A 19,817-nucleotide genomic window follows, 5' to 3' on the forward strand; every position below is an offset into this window, starting at 1 on the left:
AATTGTAATTACTACCTTATCAATGTTGAATGTTGCTACTATGCCGACGCACATTCCCAAGCAAATACATACATACATACATACATAACTTAGGAGTACAAATAAGTTTTCGCCGTTTGGCAAAATTAGAACAGATATCCCCAATAGGTGTCATGGTAATGCATCTATTGTATTATTGAAGGAACGAGTACAACAAATGCGTAATGATTGACCTTACACTTGAAATGGCTGAAATATGTACATTTCATGTCGTTTAGAAACGTTAAAAAGATAATGTTAAATTATTTTTAAAAAACAATTTTTAGCGAAATGACGTTATTTTTATATTCAAAACTATTGATGTGTTTTTTAATATGAACCAGAGTGGACTAAATGTTTTTTATTGCTGTTATCTGCATATTTGTATGTATGTAAAGAGTATTTACATGGCTATTTAAGTAGTGTATTCATATATTTCATAAAATAACTGGTTAAAAAGTTTGCACTATCTACTATCAAAACCCTAACTAAAGAATTTTTTATGGAACACCATGCATTGTTGCGCTCTAATTAACACACTCTCTAGGTATAGACAAAAATACAAAAAAAAAAAACTATTATAATTGAAATAATTATAACAAAATAATCAAATTAACATACTTAGCGGTAAATTCATGTAAAATAACATATATATTATGTTAAATAATATGAGGAAGTACCCTGCATAACACATACATACATACCATTTATTTACGATAACTACATACATACATAGAAGTGGTTATAAACATTGTTGCTTTACAGGATGATTGCCAGCACCAGTCGGTGCGCTAATTGTCCTGCTGCTCACTTGAACTGAAGTGTGTCTTGAGACTGTCGTAATTTGAAACGAAAACCAATATTTTTTTATAAGCAACTGTTTAAAATAACTATTACTTTGTGCTATGCGAAATTTTTTAAATATATATTTTATTAAATACATACATACATACACACACGTATATATGGATTTGTGAGTTTTGTTATATCATACATATAAACATGAAAATCACATACATACATACATATGGAATTATAAAATTTAAACACCTTTGTATGCTAATGTTTTTTATTTATACTCTAACAATTTGTTCAACAAATTTTTATATACATACCTACATATATTATTAGCACATTGCTGAAGCCAAATAATAATGCCTTTAAGTTTTTTAATATTAAAAACAATATCAAATAAATGTACGAACATTGCTTTTTTCTACATAAAAATTATAAAGAGTAAAAGAAGAATAGTTTAATAATTATTTTAAAATAAAATTTAAAAATTACACTGCAAGCAAAGTGGTTAAATGAAATGTTATTTAAATGCCATTTTATTAGTCATTTAAAATTTTCATGTTCTGTCGTATAATGCATGGAGCAAAGCTACAAAAGTTAGTACATACAGTGTAAAAACAGATTAATTCAAAACCATTTTTTGTATCCGAACGTTAACAAGAAAGTAACAACAAAACAAAAAAGTTTTTAATCTTTATAATTTCTGTGTAACTTAATTATGATCTTAAAACCCATAACGAACTAATGATACAAATTAAAAAATGAAGATAATGATCATTTTGCCAATGAATGGATAATAAAAAGATGAAAAGAACAAAAATGTGTTGGTTAAATATTATTTTTATGTTGTTGGAATTCCAAGCAAGCATATACTTTTAGCATAAATATGTGCAAATGTAAGAAGAGCTGTCAGAATTCACCATATATTCAAAATTAAAAGATAAGTTTCAAATTTTTCAACTACTCTGCAGTTTGGCTGCCTTCTTTATTATTATTACGTATATACATACATCTAAATGGCTTAACACAAAAGTTCATATTTAGTTTCTGAGCAGTTTTTGTCTACTACAACTCTCATTGGCGCTCAGTAAAAATATGACACCATTAAATTTTGTAGGAAAATAATTATTTATATAATTATACGCAATTCACCACACACGAGTACAAATGAGTTAACATATATATATATATATAAATAAAGTCCGTTTTCTTTGTAGCAATTACATTGCAGTTCACTTGCGTCGCTTTCGCCGCATCTTCTTGAACCCACTGCTATTGCCTTCATCATCCGTATCGAAGGCGCTATCGATAGTCGATTGTGCTAGAGATTGTTGCTGTGCGTCCCATTCTTTACGCAGCTCACTCAGCATGCCGGGTGTGAGTAAACCTTGCGCTATTAAACGCTCTGTTAGGCGACCACGTGATGAGCTTGGTAAACGTGGTTCTATGTGAGAGAAATTAATAATTAAAAAAATATATAAAAGTTGAAAAAAATGCAACTGCTTACCACGCATTTGTGTTGATCTTCGTATATTATATGTCATATCTCCATCGGCAGCACTCTGACTAGCCTCTGAATTCTTCAGCAGGCGCGTAATTTGAAAGACTCCCTGCTGTATTATATCATCCAGTTCCTTCTGTGCGACACGTACCGCTGCTGCGTCGGGGAATAAATCCATAAAACGATAACTTAACCATAGATATAGATCCATCACATCGAACACCGATTCCAGGTGCATTAGATCAATGATTGTTTTGGGCAAAGCAAAGGGCCAACCACAATTGCGTGTGATGAAGTCAAAAGTGATCGGTTCATTGCGGCTATACTGTCTGGCAATTTTAAGGAACATGGAGCACACAAAAGGCATTTTCTTGTTAATGGGTGCACAACAGAAGACATAGCGCGCACGCAGTGCCAACGGCACGTGTTCAATCATCTCAGCTAAAAACTTAAAATCCTCAATATTGCACATAAAGTATAAGGAGTCATCGACAGTGCACAAATTCACAAATATATCCTGAAAAGGTGACAGAAGAAAACAGTTATATTTGCACTGTTTTTGTGGCAATATATTTTAAAAAACAAACCATTAGATTACTGAGTGTAGATTTTGGCAGATGGTAAGCGTACAGCTCAATTTGATCAGCGGTAGGATGCAGGCCAGCTTGTTTCAGTGGTTCAGGTTTCTGTGACAAGATTTTGCGCAAAGTTTGTAAATCGTCCGCTTTGAAAGTGGTGACATAACCATGCTCCCACTGCGTACGAAAACGCCCGGCGCGACCGGCAATCTGTAGCGCTGAAGATATTGATATTGTGTCGATTTCACGTTCACCCTTTTCGTTCATTGAGGGCTTGATTATTGAGTAAAAGATGATGCGTCGTATGCTCCTATAACGGCATAAATTCAAATAACTGTGCAGAGAGTTATTTAACACAACTTACAGATTTAGACCCATGCCGATCGCATCTGTTGCTACCATCACTTTACAACTATTCTCGGGGTCATTGAACTTTGCGGCTTGTGCCAATTTAGTGCCTGGTGGTAAGCCTCCATAGATTACTGCTACCTCTTTGCCCCTTTAATTGTTGTTATTGTACTTTGATTTTAATTTTGTTCGATTTTCTTACCTCGCTTCAATTTCGCGCGACACTGAGTAAATATCGTTTTTACTGAAACACACAATGCAATCGCCTGCCTGCACATTGTCTAGACTTCCCAATGCGGAATCCTCGATGGTTAGTTCGGTCAGGCGCTCGTAGTTATGCACTTCAACGGTTTCATTTGTAGTTTCACAAATCTTTTGTAATAGCTCCAAGGCACCAGACTCACCACAAACGTGCACCTCATCGGCGATAAGACCAAGAAAGGCACGAGTCCAAGCCCAACCACGTTGGGGATCACGCAATTGCTGTATTTCATCGATAACAGCAACTTCATCTGTTTCAAAAGCAGTGTAAATACAGCACGAATGTAAAATAAAATAAACAGTACTCACAGGGCGTGTTGACCGATGTCATTTCAACAGTACAAGCTACATGATTTGCTGGAGTATCTTCATTGATGCCAAATTTACGTTCCTCACCCGTAACCAGATCACAGGGTGTACCCTGTATTGAAAAAACTTGGTTTAATTACTTAATTTTTTAACAAAACTGTTGACTATTACCCTATCATTAGCTTTGTTGAACACCTCAGTGGCTAGTAGTTTTAGCGGACCACAATACACACCGGATTTCGCGGTCAAAAACCGTTCCATAGCATGGTATGTTTTCCCGGAATTTGTCGGTCCGGCGTGAAACACGATTTTGCGGGTTATTGCGCGTGCACTCGGGTACCAATTGGCTGGTGTACGTAAGTCTGAGATTTTCTTCAGGTCATCCATACAGTCTAAATGAGGGAAGATGGTTTTAGCGTGCCTCAAGAAATATGGAAAGATGTCGTCTATGTGCCCCGCATTATGTAAAATATCACTAATGGTTATGTGCAAGTCCACTGGCAGGTTTTCTGCCTCAATGCAATAACGGCGAAACGAGGCGAACGCTTGTTGTTGTAAGTAAGCTAAAGTTAATTGAAAGTTAGTTAATTCACAAATTATTCTTTTAATTAATTATATAATCTCACAATCAAGTCCATTTTCCACACATAAAAGTTTGATTTCACGCTTCTGCGTAAATTTATTGAGAATCTTCAACAATTCTGCTTTGTCCAGTTTACCAACCATTTCGGAGCCCACATCATGCTCGTCTGCAGTTTTCGGCATTGGTACCGGTTTGAAAAGTGTGGAAACATGCTGTGGTCCAGTCTTCTTGTTGCGTGCTTGTACGTAACTACTAAGGTGCACATATTTGGTCACAGTCTGTGTGGAAACATTTAGTGGCGAATGAGTTGTAGTTGCACGTAGATTGAGATTTCGCGCGAGCGTATTAAGTAAATTAATACTACATTTAGAATTTTGCATACTTCACAAAAATTTACACACCTAGCTTAACTCTTAATATGTCTCTTTATAATAATTAATTGAAATATTTATTAAAAATATATACAAATTGTCATCACGATTGTGCTAGCCGGGAAGATCGTGATGCAATTGTTTGTGCGTGCAAATGGAATAGGAAAACAGCTGATGAAATACCTAACCTCAACTCTGATAAGGCGAATGTCAAGAAACGTGTGAAATGTGTACAGTACGAATGAGAATTAAAATGAAAAATTAAATTTACGTTTTACGTTATGGTTTAGAAGTGAATTTCTTTTCTTGAAAAAATGCGTATTTTAAAAACATTTTGTTTCAAAGAAGTCGGGTATATAGCGAAATGTGTTAAATAATAATTATTGATATTTTGACTAAATTTTTCCTAATAATTTATTTTCTCAATAAAATATATTTCGCAGCAACACTGTTCGCAGTTACTGCGCAGTTGCGCAGAGTGAAATCAAAACAAACCAATTGACATTTAGGTGACACAAACAAAACCATTTAATTCTGTTGGCTAAAGAAACATCTTAAATGAGTCATTTTGTTAGATTTGCATAAAATTATCTGTAAAAACATAAATAAAATTTTTTAAACAAGCGCGTCCTTCAACCAAACATGGGATTATTCGGCAAAACTCATACCAAAGATCCAAAAGAGCAGGTAATGACGTCTGTACAATATCGAATTTGTTAAAAGTTTTGGCCTACTTGTTATATTGTTGAGTTCATGGCCAAGGCAAACCAGTTCTGTATACTACATGATCTCATTTAAATTTAAAAACAAACCAACAAAATAAAATTTGCATACGCTTTTACAAAAATGCTCATACTTTGCATAGGTGCAAGAATGGACGCACAAAATTCGCAAGGAAAGCAACCAACTGGATCGGCAGATACGTAGTATACAGCGTGAGGAGGAGAAAGTGAAGCGTTCCTTAAAGCAGGCGGCAACGAAAAATGATCGTGACACTTGTGTCATTCTCGCAAAAGAAATTGTACGCGCACGTAAAGCGATAAATCGTATTTACACATCTAAGGCGCACCTTAACTCCATACAGCTACAAATGAAAAACCAATTGGGTGAATAAACTGCGACATAGTATATACAAATGTCAGCATTAAGATAACGCAACCAAACTTAACTTTTTTTTAGCTACATTACGCGTCGCCGGCTCGCTGCAAAAATCCACTGAGGTAATGCAAGCAATGCAGAATTTAGTACGTTATCCGGAATTAGCTGGCATAATGCGAGACATGTCGAAAGAAATGATGAAGGCGGGTATAATTGAAGAAATGCTCGACGATACTATGGATTCGCTGGAAGAGTCTGAGGAGATGGAGGAGGAGGCGGCCAAGGAAGTGGATAAAGTATTGTGGGAAATTACGGATGGTAAACTGGGTGAGGCACCTTTACCACCCGAAGGCATTGCGGCAGAAAAACACGAAGTACCTGCTGCCGCAGTTACGGAATCTGAAGATGAGGCTGGAGAAGAAGAGGAAGATTTACAGGAAATGCAAAATCGCTTAGCATCGCTGCGTTCATAAACGCCTGCAGTGCGTTGTTGAAAAATGCTGACGTAAACAGCGAACGTATGGAAATTTACAGTATTTACAGTAATTAAAGTACAGTTTCTTGGCTACGACAGCTGCAAAAGTGATCATTTGCGTTTTTGACGTACATTTCATTTAAAACAAATTCGCGCTTTTCAATGTTTCAAAGCGAAAAATAAAACAACTTTTACACCGGTAGCAAAAATTGCAAACGAAATTGGAAAACTAAAAAAATTGGAGATTTACGAGTTTTGTGGATACATACAAGTGACTCGCAACTCTTTATATTCTTTGGCAATTCGAATAAATTATATTACAATAATTATTTATAGTAAAATATTTGCACACCAAGTGTACTTTCGCTGTTCGCTTCAGTTGACATTTAACATTGAAGGCTAATCCAATAATTTAAGTGTTCGATTTAATATTTAATTAAATGCATAAATATTTATGAAATCAATTACATAACTTAATGATATACTAACGATTTTGTGAATGAAAGAGTATAGTGCTTTCATGTGAATGGTAAAATTTATTACTTAAAATATACAAGTTTTATTTGTACAGTTCTTTCTGTCTTTACATATGTATTCGTATGTGTGTGTATATGTATTGCAATATTAAAGATTTACTATGTTGAAGATAATTTAACGAAAATGCTTTATGTTTCATTTGAAATCGAAATAATTGCCAAAAAAATACAAAAAAACGGTGCGTATTTTCATATCTGAATCTAACGGGTGATTTTTTTGAGGTTAGGATTTTCATACATTAGTATTTGACAGATCACGTGGGATTTCAGACATGGTGTCAAAGAGAAAGATGCTCAGTATGCTTTGACATTTCATCATGAATAGACTTACTAACGAGCAACGCTTGCAAATCATTGAATTTTATTACCAAAATCAGTGTTCGGTTCGAAATGTTTTTATCGACAAATTTTGTTCAGCGATGAGGCTCATTTCTGGTTGAATGGCTACGTAAATAAGCAAAATTGCCGCATTTGGGGTGAAGAGCAACCAGAAGCCGTTCAAGAACTGCCCATGCATCCCGAAAAATGCACTGTTTGGTGTGGTTTGTACGCTGGTGGAATCATTGGACCGTATTTTTTCAAAGATGCTGTTGGACGCAACGTTACGGTGAATGGCGATCGCTATCGTTCGATGCTAACAAACTTTTTGTTGCCAAAAATGGAAGAACTGAACTTGGTTGACATGTGGTTTCAACAAGATGGCGCTACATGCCACACAGCTCGCGATTCTATGGCCATTTTGAGGGAAAACTTCGGAGAACAATTCATCTCAAGAAATGGACCCGTAAGTTGGCCACCAAGATCATGCGATTTAACGCCTTTAGACTATTTTTTGTGGGGCTACGTCAAGTCTAAAGTCTACAGAAATAAGCCAGCAACTATTCCAGCTTTGGAAGACAACATTTCCGAAGAAATTCGGGCTATTCCGGCCGAAATGCTCGAAAAAGTTGCCCAAAATTGGACTTTCCGAATGGACCACCTAAGACGCAGCCGCGGTCAACATTTAAATGAAATTATCTTCAAAAAGTAAATGTCATGAACCAATCTAACGTTTCAAATAAAGAACCGATGAGATTTTGCAAATTTTATGCGTTTTTTTTTTAAAAAAAGTTATCAAGCTCTTAAAAAATCACCCTTTACATTACATCATTGTTTAAATAAAAATACATATGTATGTATGCATGTGTGTGTATCCAATTTTCGATGTTGTCACGTATGCTCATAAAATCGAATGTTTTGTTCGCATTATTTACTCACTAGTCATGCGGTTTAAGTAATTAGTTGTGACTTAATTTTTTATTGACAAAATATCTTAGTGTTTCCACAAATAAGTGCGCATATTGTAAACAAACAGCAAAGCTTTAAGTAATTTGTGTACGTTTTACAACATTTAGATAGTAAGATTTCAAATGTAGTTTGGGTCTGTTTGTAGAAGTAATAGGCAAAAAATATATATAGTCATAGTACAGTAGGCTTCAAAGTCGAAACATTCAGCTCAAAAAATACTATATTGAGTCCTATTTTATATGACTTCATTTTTACAGAGCTTTATGGTTACAATATTAGATTTGAATTTTTTTAAGGCGCGATGGCAGAAGGCAAATTCACTAAAAATTGTATCAAAATATTTAAAATTTGTATAATTTAAAGCGATTTAAAGTGAATGACCGTCTCCTTCAGTAAAAGCTCCATTTGTTTATTTGTAAGCTTTAAAAATTAGAAATTAGCAGACAAATAAAAAATACTAAAATACATCCTTTCAAGCGCTTAAATATTGCTGCTGCCAAATTATGCCAATTTAGTGCTACAAATAAGCTCACAGTCCGGATATGATAAATGAGGCGGGCAGACAACCAACCAACCACATTGTATAATAGCCGTTAAATTTCACCTGATGTGGTGAATACATTTTTAGCGGTGATGAGGGACGGGGTAGTCATATTTAAAGGACAGTTTTTTGAAATGACAACAATAAAGGTGACATTTACATTTTATTGTTGAGTTGTCCAAGACGAAAATAATAAAGCGGGAATGTAGCTTTGTGAACAATGCACCAGAAACGTGGGTGAACTGCACTGATGCGAAATGGTTGATGATGAATGTTTATTTTGTATGGAGAATTGAGAGGGAGACTTTGAACACAAAGTGTAAAATTTCATTCAAATTATCGGCGAAGGAGTCGAAGACAATGTTGAAGTTATGAAAACTGAATTAAAATTATGGAAAAAGTAAATGAATACGTTAAATAGAAAGGATGCATGAAATGTATACACCTAGATGGTGGAAAACAGCTGAGATAAAAACGCCCTAAAATTTAAGACTAATATAAATATTTCAAAAGAAGCTTATATGCTAACTTAATATCTCCATAAAATTAAAATCGCCCATTAGATCTTCGATTTCATTTTCACTCTTTTTCCATTTCACTAAATCAAAAGTCGCTATGTTCTACAGAATAGTCGAGATTAATATTGTTGTTGTAAGGGTTAGTTAGATAATGTTTAGTGGTGACGAATCTGATGTTCGGTAGATCAAGATAAGTATTTTGTGTCATCAAAGAGAGCTTCTCTTGCTTAAAATTGAAACAGACTACACTCTATCAAAAGTAAAACCTTGAATTATCGGAGTCCTTATCACTTCAAAAAGTTGGTGGTCTGTGAAGCTGAAAGCCTATTTTCCGACTACCTACATAATACGTAAGATAATAGGATCAGGAGAGATCGCTCTTCTAATTTCCACGAATAAGATATTTGTGATCCTTAGGAAGGTTGTTAGTTTTCTCTGGGAATGTCTCGGTTTACACTTCAAACTTAACTGATTTGTAGACTTTTTCTTCCTGAAGACAACTAAAACTCTTTGTATGCGCTGACGGTTCATGCATTTTGTGGGATTATCAACTGAACAGTGAAATTGTCAGTTAGAATAACATTCGCACTTCCTCTAGAACGACGAAGTTTTGCTATCGACCGATTCTATGTCGAGATAAATCTGGATTTTGATTCGATTTAAATGTATCTATTGATACCATGCTTAGCTCAGCCCTAAGTCTTTAAAAGAGTCAACATGCAAAATTTTCATTTCGTAGGCCGGGGTTAGCCCTTATGTTTTCGCCAAAATGGGTTCTTCACAACTACGTTGATAAACTTAAATTATAATCTCTAAATAACGAGAGGTTCTGTGATCTGTACTCATTTCAAAAATTACTGGTAACAATAATGTTCATTTAAAGGTGACTTATGATTTATGATACCTCAATTTATTATTCTCTAACATCAAACATGAGGTGTTTGATTAACTATAGTGATTTCAATTAATTATTATGAAATAAAACAAAAGCAAAGCACGAAATAAATCAACTAATAAATAGCCTTCGAGAAGACTCATAGATAAATACATATACGTACACCAAGTTGAATTTACTTCTCCTATTAGACAACTATTATCCCTAGAGCATTAGGCATTTGTCTTCTACAAATTCACGTGTGTCTTTATATCAATCGTACAATAAACATTTACAACAATAAATATGAACGCTTAGCTTTTGGCTAATCATACCGAAGGCGATACGAAATTAAATGGAATACGAGTATGCCGTAGGCTGGAAATTGAAATGATTGCTTGTGTCACAAATAACAATGCCTAAGTCAAATTAGAATTGACACTTCAATGGACTGTTAAGCAGTGATCGTCACGTTTGCTATTGCCGTTGTTGGTGTTATTACACTTGTTATGGTTTTCATTACGACAATTGGCTAAGCTGACTAATGTATATTATAAATATCTATACAATAAATATCTATATATGTGTGTTAGTGAAGGAGTAGCAGGAGTCGACATAAAATGTTGGCAATTCGTTGCTTTGGGGGTGTAAGTGAAATTTATCTTTATCCCGAGGTTGCCTTTATTTTCCCAAAACATATTTTATGACCGTGAGGAGTGCGAGTAGCAGAGGTGTTGGTTCACGTACAAATACATACATATGTATGTACATATGTATATAGAAGATATTGAAGAGAACCATGTTGGTACAATGAGTAATTGGAAACACACTTTTATTGTTCAGATTTCGGATTCTCGGCGGGAATTTGACTTTTATAGATAAGTGCTTGAGCAAGAACCCGCTTGAGGTTCCTTATCCTAATTATCTCAATAAAAACTATGTGTGATGAAGGCACATGCTTTCGACAGCACGAAAAGGAGCTGACTTTATGCTGCGATGTCTGAATTTGGTATCCCCGCAGAACTAATACGGCTGTGTAAGCTGACGTTGAGCAACACCAAAAGCTCCGTCAGGATCGGGAAGGACCTCTCCGAGCCGTTCGAAACCATACGAGGTTTCAAAAAAGGTGACTCGTTATCGTGTGATTTCTTTAACCTGATGCTGGAAAAAATAGAGCCGCAGAGCTAAACAGAGAAGGTACAATTTTTTATAAGAGTGTACAGCTACTGGCGTACGCCGATGATATCGATATCATTGGAAACAATACCCGCGCCGTTAGTTCTGCTTTTCCCCGCCTGGATAGGGAAACGAAGCGATTGGGTCTGGTGGTGAACGAGGACAAGACGAAACATCTTCTGTCATCAAACAAACAGTCAGCGCACTCGCGTCTTGATTCCCACCTCATTGTTGACAGTCATAACTTTGAAGTTGTAGATAATTTCGTATACCTGGGCACCAGCATCAACACCGATAATAATGTCAGCCTTGAAATTCAATGCAGAATCACTCTTGCCAACAGGTGCTACTATGAACTGAGTAGGCAATTGAAAAGTAAAGTCTTTTCTCGACGAACAAAAACTAAACTCTACAAGTCCCTCATCATTCCCGTTCTACTTTATGGAGCAGAAGCTTGGACGGTGTCAACATCCGATGAGACGGCACTAGGAGTTTTCGAGAGAAAGGTTTTGCGGATGATTTATGTTCCCTTAAACATTGGCAACGGCGAATACCGCAGACGATGGAATGATGGCTGTAGGTGTTATTCGACGACAAAGACATAGTCCAGCGAATAAAAAGACAGCGGCTACGCTGGCTAGGTCATGTTGTTCGAATGGACGAAAGTGCTCCAGCTCAGAAAGTTTTTGATGCAGTACCCACAGGTGGAATTCGAGGAAGAAGGAGACCTCCACTCCGAAGGGAGGACCAGGTGGAGAGGGACCTGGCTTCGCTTGGTATAACTAATTGGCGCCAAACTGCCAAAAGGAGAGATGCTTGGCGCGCTGTTGTGGACGCGGCTATAACCGCGTAAGGGGTGTCTACGCCGGTCAAGAAGAAGAAGATGAAGGCACCGTTGAGGTTCTTTACGGATGGATCCAAGTAAAGTAGAGTGCAAGAGAGAGATATTTCTGAATGAAACTCCTTATTTATCTTCAAATAGGTCTTTCTACTCTTCAGTTATCAAAACAAGTGATGATATCGATTTTTTGTTAAAATATACCAGGTTGATTAATTTGAACCACGCCCTTAAAACTGAATCGTATATGTTTCATATTAATCTACTTTGGCAGTCGGCTCTCATTATGAGCGAGATGAGACTATTAGAGAATTTTGGACAGCCTCCTATCATCGTTGGCAAAAATTTCTCTGGGGATTTTGAAATGTTCCTGATGCGAATTATTTATCGATCTCATCAACGATAATAACGAGAAAACTATGGATATGGTATAGAATGTGCTCTTAAGAACTATGTGATTTCGACAGCCACCATGGGCATCTTCATGGATCTTGAATGGTCCAGCTAGAGAGCGACTAAAATTTTGGCCAAACACCCATGTTATTTATAAGTCCCCTTATAAATCAGATTAGCCCCTCTGTGATAGGTTCCAAAACTAAAATATCCGCTCGGGAGATCGCTCAATTAGTCATAAGAAAAATTTACGGGATTTTTAGACAATCTATCAGATATTGGTAGACAAGGAGTGAAGACAGAGCAATCGAATATTTGTTTCTCTTCTCCAAGCAATAAAATGGTTAAAAAGAATATTGGCCGAACTGGCTTTTGGGATCCAAAAGAGTAATCTTTTTTTAAGAGAACCGTAGTATAACTTAATAGCAGCGAAGAATGTGAAAAAAATAAAACTGAACCAACCTTGTTGATTTTCTGTTGAATGTGGGACCAACCGAGTGTTGTAAGGTCTTAGGCCTCATACTTTTAATGTTAATTTATTTTTATATTGAGTACAAAGAAATTTCTCCAAGTGTAGTCGCCTGTACAAATAAACTATACCTTCTTTGATGGAGGATTTGCCTATAGCCGGGTAATAAAATTTAGGCGATAATTGCCATATTGGTGTATTTTATGCATGCGACGCAATATTGTTGTTGGAATGCTTGTTGTTGCTTTGCGTACGCAATGCTTCTTTTCGCTGTTGATGTGCTTTTTTAAGCGAGTGCGATTACATGCCGCAGGCTGAGCTCACATACAAAAACAACAACACAAACATTGACACGTTTGTTTCATTTAAGGGTGGCAACCCACAAGCACACATGCACACCACCCACACCCACATCTATATGAATGTATGTGTGCTGTGTGCACAAATTGTATGCCAACGTGTTAACCAACAGGGTCCAGCGCTGTATGCTCGACTGCCGGCGAAGTATATTAACTTAATGCCATACATTGCAATAACTTTTCATTTCATGTTTAGCGGATAAATACACAATTACCGTAATGCCATGGACGATGCGCAACATACACTCTAAATAGCAACAACAACAAGGCAATATAGACAGCGTGCAATAAATGACGGTGAGGGGACCAAGCGGCGATGGCTTTAAAATAGATAAACGAGTACATAAATTGGTGTGTTGCAGATACATACATGTGAATGTTTATATAAATATGTAATCCACACATGTCCACAGTTATTTGCTCATATATGCACAGTTAGGTTTATTGGAAAATTCTAAATAAATTGGCAATATCTAATGCGCGCGCCGCTGGTCGCACTCTCTCTCTCTCAACGGTTTTACGATGTGCCAAGATTTATCGCCTAAATTAGAATGCAATTTGCTGAGAGCCCATTAAAAGGTCCAATTCAATTTTCAACGCTGGAAATCGTTTATTTCAATTGTAAAAATAATAATAGTTAAGTCGCATACAACTGGCGATTTTCAATGGGTGAATATTACAAATGTGTTTGTTGACATCGTCATCGAGTACAAGGCGTTCTGCGATAACGACGGGACTTTATACACTATGGGTTTGCAGGAATATAAGTACGAAGGAACATTGCAGGGAAGGATCACAAAGGATCTTTCACTTGTGAAACATAAAAAAAACAAATATTTGGATGAACTTTGCGTCGAAAATCAAAAGGAGTTTATGATCTTAATGTTTTTATGTTGCACTCACTTTTGGAACATTTTCCAAAATCTTGGATTTTCAACACAAATATTATCTCATTCATTTTCGATCGACCAATTATGAATTGTATCTCTCGCAACATGTTGCAATAGGTTGTTGGTAGTACCTGAAACTAAAGGAGTCAGAATAGAGTTATTCATATCAATATGACCAGCATGCCGAGACGAATATCTTGACGAAACTACATATATATTTTCGGCAAACTGAGGAGGTTACCTCGCCCACAAAGTGTTGTTAAGAAAAATTAAGAAAGTGTCTTGAAATACTATACCTTAGGGACTACTCGACCATTTGGAACCACATTTGGTGCATAAATTCTTAGAAATCGGTTCATAACTACGCCTACTTTCCACATAACACAATTTTAAACTCCATTTGATTCACTGAATCACTTCATAATAATGTATATAAATCACTGATCAATGAATGTATCGGAGTAGAACTTTATCCAAATACCCTTAAAGTGTGGTACCTCTTATCTAAATGTGCTCGTGATCGGAGCATCGCTTTTCAGGTTCGTAGATGCTGTATATGAGGACCGTAGGGGTTATGGCTAATAGTTTACCAAAAATATCGGTCAATCTGTTAAAATTGTATCGAAATTCAGAGAGCATGTTTTATTTTCGATAATATCTGGACCATAATTTCTTAAGTACCGTATACCTAATATAAAATTATTTTTATTGTTTTGGGAGATGGTACTCTATCACTTCAAACTGCGGAGGAATGGTTTCGACGACTCAGAGCGGATGAAAACGACGCCATGGATAAGCCAGCCGGCGGAAGACCTGTGACGACGAATACCGATCAAATCATGGAAAATATCGAGTTAGACCGGCATGTGGCATCTCGTGACATCGCCATGACATGGGAGTTAGTGACCCAACCATTTTAAACCGTATGCAGCAGGCTGGATACACTAAAAAGCTTGATGTTTGGGTGCCGCATGATTTGACGCAAAAAAACCTTCCGAATCAACGCCTGCGATATGCTGCTGAAATGGAACGAACTCGACCCACTTTTGAAGAAGAATGTGACTGGCGACGAAAAATGGATCAGATACGACAATATCAAGCGAAAACGGTCGTGGTCAAGGCCGGTGAATCCTCCCAAACAGTGGCAAAGCCGGGATTGACCAGGAAGGTTTTGCTGTGTGTTTGGTGGGATTGGAAGGGAATCGTACACTATGAGCTGCTTCCATATGGCCAGACGCTTAATTCTACCATCTACTGCGAACAACTAGACTACTTGAAGCAGATTGACCAGAAGCGTCCAGAATTGGCCAACAGGAAGTGTTCCACCAGGACAACACACTTCGTTGATGACTCGTCAGAAGCTACGGGAGCTCGGATGGGAGCTTTTTTCGCATCCACCATATAGCCCGGACATAGCGCCAAGAGATTACCACCTGTTCCTGTCAATATTATGTTTAATCCTTTTAGCTGAGTTTATATAGCATATATCTGAATATTTCGATTAGTCATCGGGTAATAAAAATTATAAATTATATGTCGTGTCTTAGTATTATAGAATTTTGCCAACACCATGAAATATTTCCTGTCCTTAGAGCTTTGCAAATCGCTTAAGTAAAAAATATTCGGTTACACTCGAACTTAGCCCCTCCTTACAAGTTATAATTTATAACTGTATATAATAAATCTTTATTTCTCAAATTTTTAGGTTGTGTGCGAAATTCACGATGACATCTTCACTTTCACCACTGACTGACGCATGACAGACCGTAAAATACATAAAATAGCTCAGTGACAATTGCAAAAACCGCAACTTGCATAATTTGCAACACTTCAAACCCATGTCACTTTGACATTGCAAACATGTATTCGCCATTTGTCAATCATACATTTTACACGCACAGCTGAGCTGAAATGCCAATTTGGAATCGAAAATGTAACGAACTGAATCACAATTTATTTCACCGCCTACCCCTTCCTCACTCAGCACACACACCACTCGGCGGTTGCGAACCAATGCAGTAGCACTGGCAGTGACAATATCGAGCATTAATAATTTCTTCTTTGATTTTCGTGGATTTCTGGTTTGCCAAAGCAAAGAAAATCGAAGCAGAAAACAGCAACGAGTTATCGCATTCGTGCATGGCCATGCTGGCAACAGCTTCGACACATGGGAGTCTGGGCTTGACCGCCGATAGGAGAGTGTAGTCTCTAGAATAGAGCTGTAAGCGCTGCTGAGCTGATATGCTATACAAAGTGCTTGTGTTTGGAGGCACGTAAGCGTATATATGTATATGTATGTCCCTGTAGTGGTATGTGTGTGTCGCTGCACGTGCAGAAGGTCACACAGACCAGGCCATGCCGGTGATAAGCTCCAGTCGTGCCAGTAGTTTACTTCCTAAATGGTACTAATTTGTACGAGCTCAGGTTATGCCAACGAATAAACCAATACTCTTGCCACATGCCACAACTGCGTACATACATATAAAACTCTGGGTTCCAATATTGAAGCAGAATGTCCACATATACACACTTCCATATGTAAGTGCCGAATTTCATTGCTGTGGCCAAAATATTGAACGTTGCAATTGTGTGCCAGTTTTATCGGAGTGTACGCCTGAGTGTATGCTTCATATTTACTTAGGTAGTTTTCCCAAAAACTGTTCACGTATTACGTAGCAAGTGCGCCCATTTTGTTGCTGCCTTCATTTGGTTTATTTTTCTCCAAACGTTAGTTTCATTCCCGTTATTTTAGTGTTTTATTTTTATTTTTTTCCTGCGACCATAACCAGCGTTCGGTGTGCTGTTTAATCCAAAAAATAATTTTTTGCTTACATTGCAATATTTGAATTGTCACAGCGGAGCGCTGTGTAGGCTCCATTCCATTGGCTAGTGGCCTGATTTTATATCTGCTGCTGCCAGTTATTGCTGACAGTTGTTTGGCCGTGGTTGGTAAATGCAATCATTTCATATTCCGTTCAGGTTCACTGTTTTACGTTCGATTATTCTGCATTGCACATAGTACTCGTATATTAGATTTCAGCTATTTTATTAGTGTTGTAAGCGTTTAAAAGAACCAAGTTCACGGTGGTGAGTTAGTCCATTTCGAAAAGTTCGAAACGTTTTTTAAGTGAGGTTTGAGTCCTTCCTTTTTGTCTTCTTGGAAACAGATAAGATTCCCTTATATTCCTCCGCCTCCAGCGGGTGTTTCAATGAAAAACTTTTATGGAAAGTAGAGTATCTGTATTGAGTTCTTGTAGATTAACCATCTTCAAGTTCTAAAGAAGCGGCATACACTTTTCAGCATAACGGTAAGTTAAAAGTCCCTTAAAGGCAATATGTTTCCGAAAATCTTGACATTGATTGAAATTTATTTAAAGAAAATCACCCGCTTAGAATACGATTGCAAAGATTTTATTCGAATTTTTTTCAAAAATTTTTCAATAAATTTTAACAATGTAATTTTTTTCTTATTGGGTGTCTTTAGCACCCAACTATATGTTGCAATTCGCTGTCAAAGCAACCCAGCAAAATTCTAGTGCACCAGCAAATATCGCAGCGTTATTATAGGCTGTTAAATTATACGAGCTGTAAGATTTTTGATAGGGTGCTTAACGCTTGATTCAACAATTCAAAGATAACTGTTAGAAAATTATTCGTAGATATGTTATTTTTAACCATAGAGCGACCGCTTGTATTGAATTAGAAGTAATGAATTTCTGGTGCATTAGGAAATAAATATTAGGTTGGCAATTCTCTCCCTTTCGCGTTTTTTTAAGTGATAGGATTTAATTCAAATATCCGCCGTTTCGTTCGATAATCTGTTTCCATCTAGACGGCAACTTCCTTATTTGCGATGAATTCGGACAGCCACTTTTCACAGGCCTCTTTTGAGTTCAACTTTACACCACCAAGGGCGTTCGCCATGGACAGGACATGACTTGGCGCTATGTCCGGTATATGGTGCATGCGATAAAACCTTCTATTCGAGCTCGAGTAGCTTCTGACGAGTAATCAACGAAGTGTGTGGTCTGGCGTTGTCCTGGTGGGACACTACACCATTCCTGTTGGCCAATTCTGGACGCTGCTGGTCGATCGCCTGCTTTAAGCAGTAGATGGTAGAATTAAGCATCCGACCATATGGAAGCAGCTCATAGTGGATGATTCCCTTCCAATCCCACCAAACGTACAGCAAAACCTTCCTGGCCGTTAATCCGGGCTTGGCCACTGTTTGGGACGATTCACCGGCCTTCGACCACGACCGTTTTCGCTTGATATTATCGTATGTTATCCATTTTTCGTCGCCAGTCACCAAACGTTTCAAAAATGTGTCGAGTTCGTTCCGTTTCAGCAGCATATCGCTACCGTTGATTCGGTCCAGAAGATTTTTTGCGTGATAGAGTACCATCCGCTAAACCACCATTAAGCACCACGGAACATTTCTCTAGCGGATTTGCCTGTAACGAAGGAAAACATTGAAATAGCGCGTCGTTTTGTAGGTTATGTCAAGGCCTTTCAAAGATGTATTGCTTTATACATAGCCGCGAAATTCAAAAGACAAAGAGGCAGAGATATTTGACAAGCTAATTTATCTGAGTGTTATTCTTGTATCTGAGCTACATTACTCTTATATGAAGTGGTTGGCTGTCAATTATTCGAATCATTTATATTTTCTTTCGGTTGTAAGGAGGTCTAGTGAATATTCTAATTTCATATTTCAAGTGCGATATTATTTTCAATTTCATCAGAGAGAAGAGACCCTTGATTATCCTCTAAAGATGTGGAAATATGACTTAATAAAAATAATGCCCTTATTGTGTGGAAACAGAATATACCGAAAATGGGTACCTTAGTACCTATGTCTTACTTTGTTCCGAAAATATTGACCAATCTAGAAGATCTTAATGGAGTGCAGAGGGTATTTTTCTTGAAATTAATGTTCCCTGGTGCCAAAACTAGACCAAATCGGCTCAATACTTGACTAAGCTCCCATATATCTAATATTAGGATTTTGCAACAAAATTAAGTGGATATATGTATTTTCTTAAGTTTATTCTAGTTTTAGTTCCACAAATTACCCTAGCTTCTATCTACCGGATATTATGATTTTCATTATTCCAGTTGATCTTAATAAAATTGCGTGGGAACACTGTATCACTGTATTCACGCGCATACTTAAGTTTAATGTAAGAAGTTAAAGAAATCGTATCAGGCTATTCGCTAGTCCCAATATCCCAAAAAAGTGATTTTTGGATTGCGGGTAGACTTTTTATGTGAGATACTTAATTGGACATTCGCCGACTAAGATAAAATGATGTTGTGGTAGGTGTTTTAAATATAATTATACAGATCCAAAAGTTTTTGAAGATCCTTCGGACACTGCTCGATTGGTAAGGGCAGTCTGACAGGCACCGACTATCTGGTCCCATTCTACAACTGGGAAAGTAAAGTCACGGTAAAAATGGAAAAGGATGGTTCGCGCTAGGGTACCACAACTACACGCAACAGCTTAAATATCTCTACGGATGGCTCTAAAATGGATGAGGGAGTAGGTGCAGGGATATACTGTCCGGAATTAGGCATAAAACAAGCGTTCAAACTG

The 19,817-nt window shown here is 37.0% G+C and overlaps 2 protein-coding genes across 2 annotated transcripts; one reads left to right on the plus strand and one right to left on the minus strand.

The window, feature by feature from the left end:
• Positions 1–1,765: 1,765 nt before the first annotated feature.
• LOC105211898 (ATP-dependent RNA helicase SUV3 homolog, mitochondrial) lies at positions 1,766–4,935 on the minus strand. Its single transcript, XM_011183579.3, has 8 exons — positions 4,437–4,935; positions 3,982–4,373; positions 3,811–3,922; positions 3,443–3,752; positions 3,257–3,391; positions 2,902–3,202; positions 2,321–2,831; positions 1,766–2,257 (listed from the first exon to the last, which is right to left on the minus strand). Exons 1-8 carry the CDS (start codon positions 4,771–4,773, stop codon positions 2,046–2,048), a joined length of 2,310 nt encoding a protein of 769 aa, XP_011181881.1. The 5' UTR covers positions 4,774–4,935; the 3' UTR covers positions 1,766–2,045.
• Positions 4,936–5,224: 289 nt separating this feature from the next.
• On the plus strand, positions 5,225–6,910 carry LOC105211899 (charged multivesicular body protein 3). Its single transcript, XM_011183580.3, has 3 exons — positions 5,225–5,451; positions 5,630–5,870; positions 5,944–6,910. Exons 1-3 carry the CDS (start codon positions 5,407–5,409, stop codon positions 6,333–6,335), a joined length of 678 nt encoding a protein of 225 aa, XP_011181882.1. The 5' UTR covers positions 5,225–5,406; the 3' UTR covers positions 6,336–6,910.
• The last annotated feature ends 12,907 nt before the right edge of the window (positions 6,911–19,817 follow it).

This window comes from Zeugodacus cucurbitae, chromosome 2 (genome assembly GCF_028554725.1).
Source record: "Zeugodacus cucurbitae isolate PBARC_wt_2022May chromosome 2, idZeuCucr1.2, whole genome shotgun sequence".
In the NCBI taxonomy this organism is placed as follows: Eukaryota; Metazoa; Arthropoda; class Insecta; order Diptera; family Tephritidae; genus Zeugodacus; species Zeugodacus cucurbitae.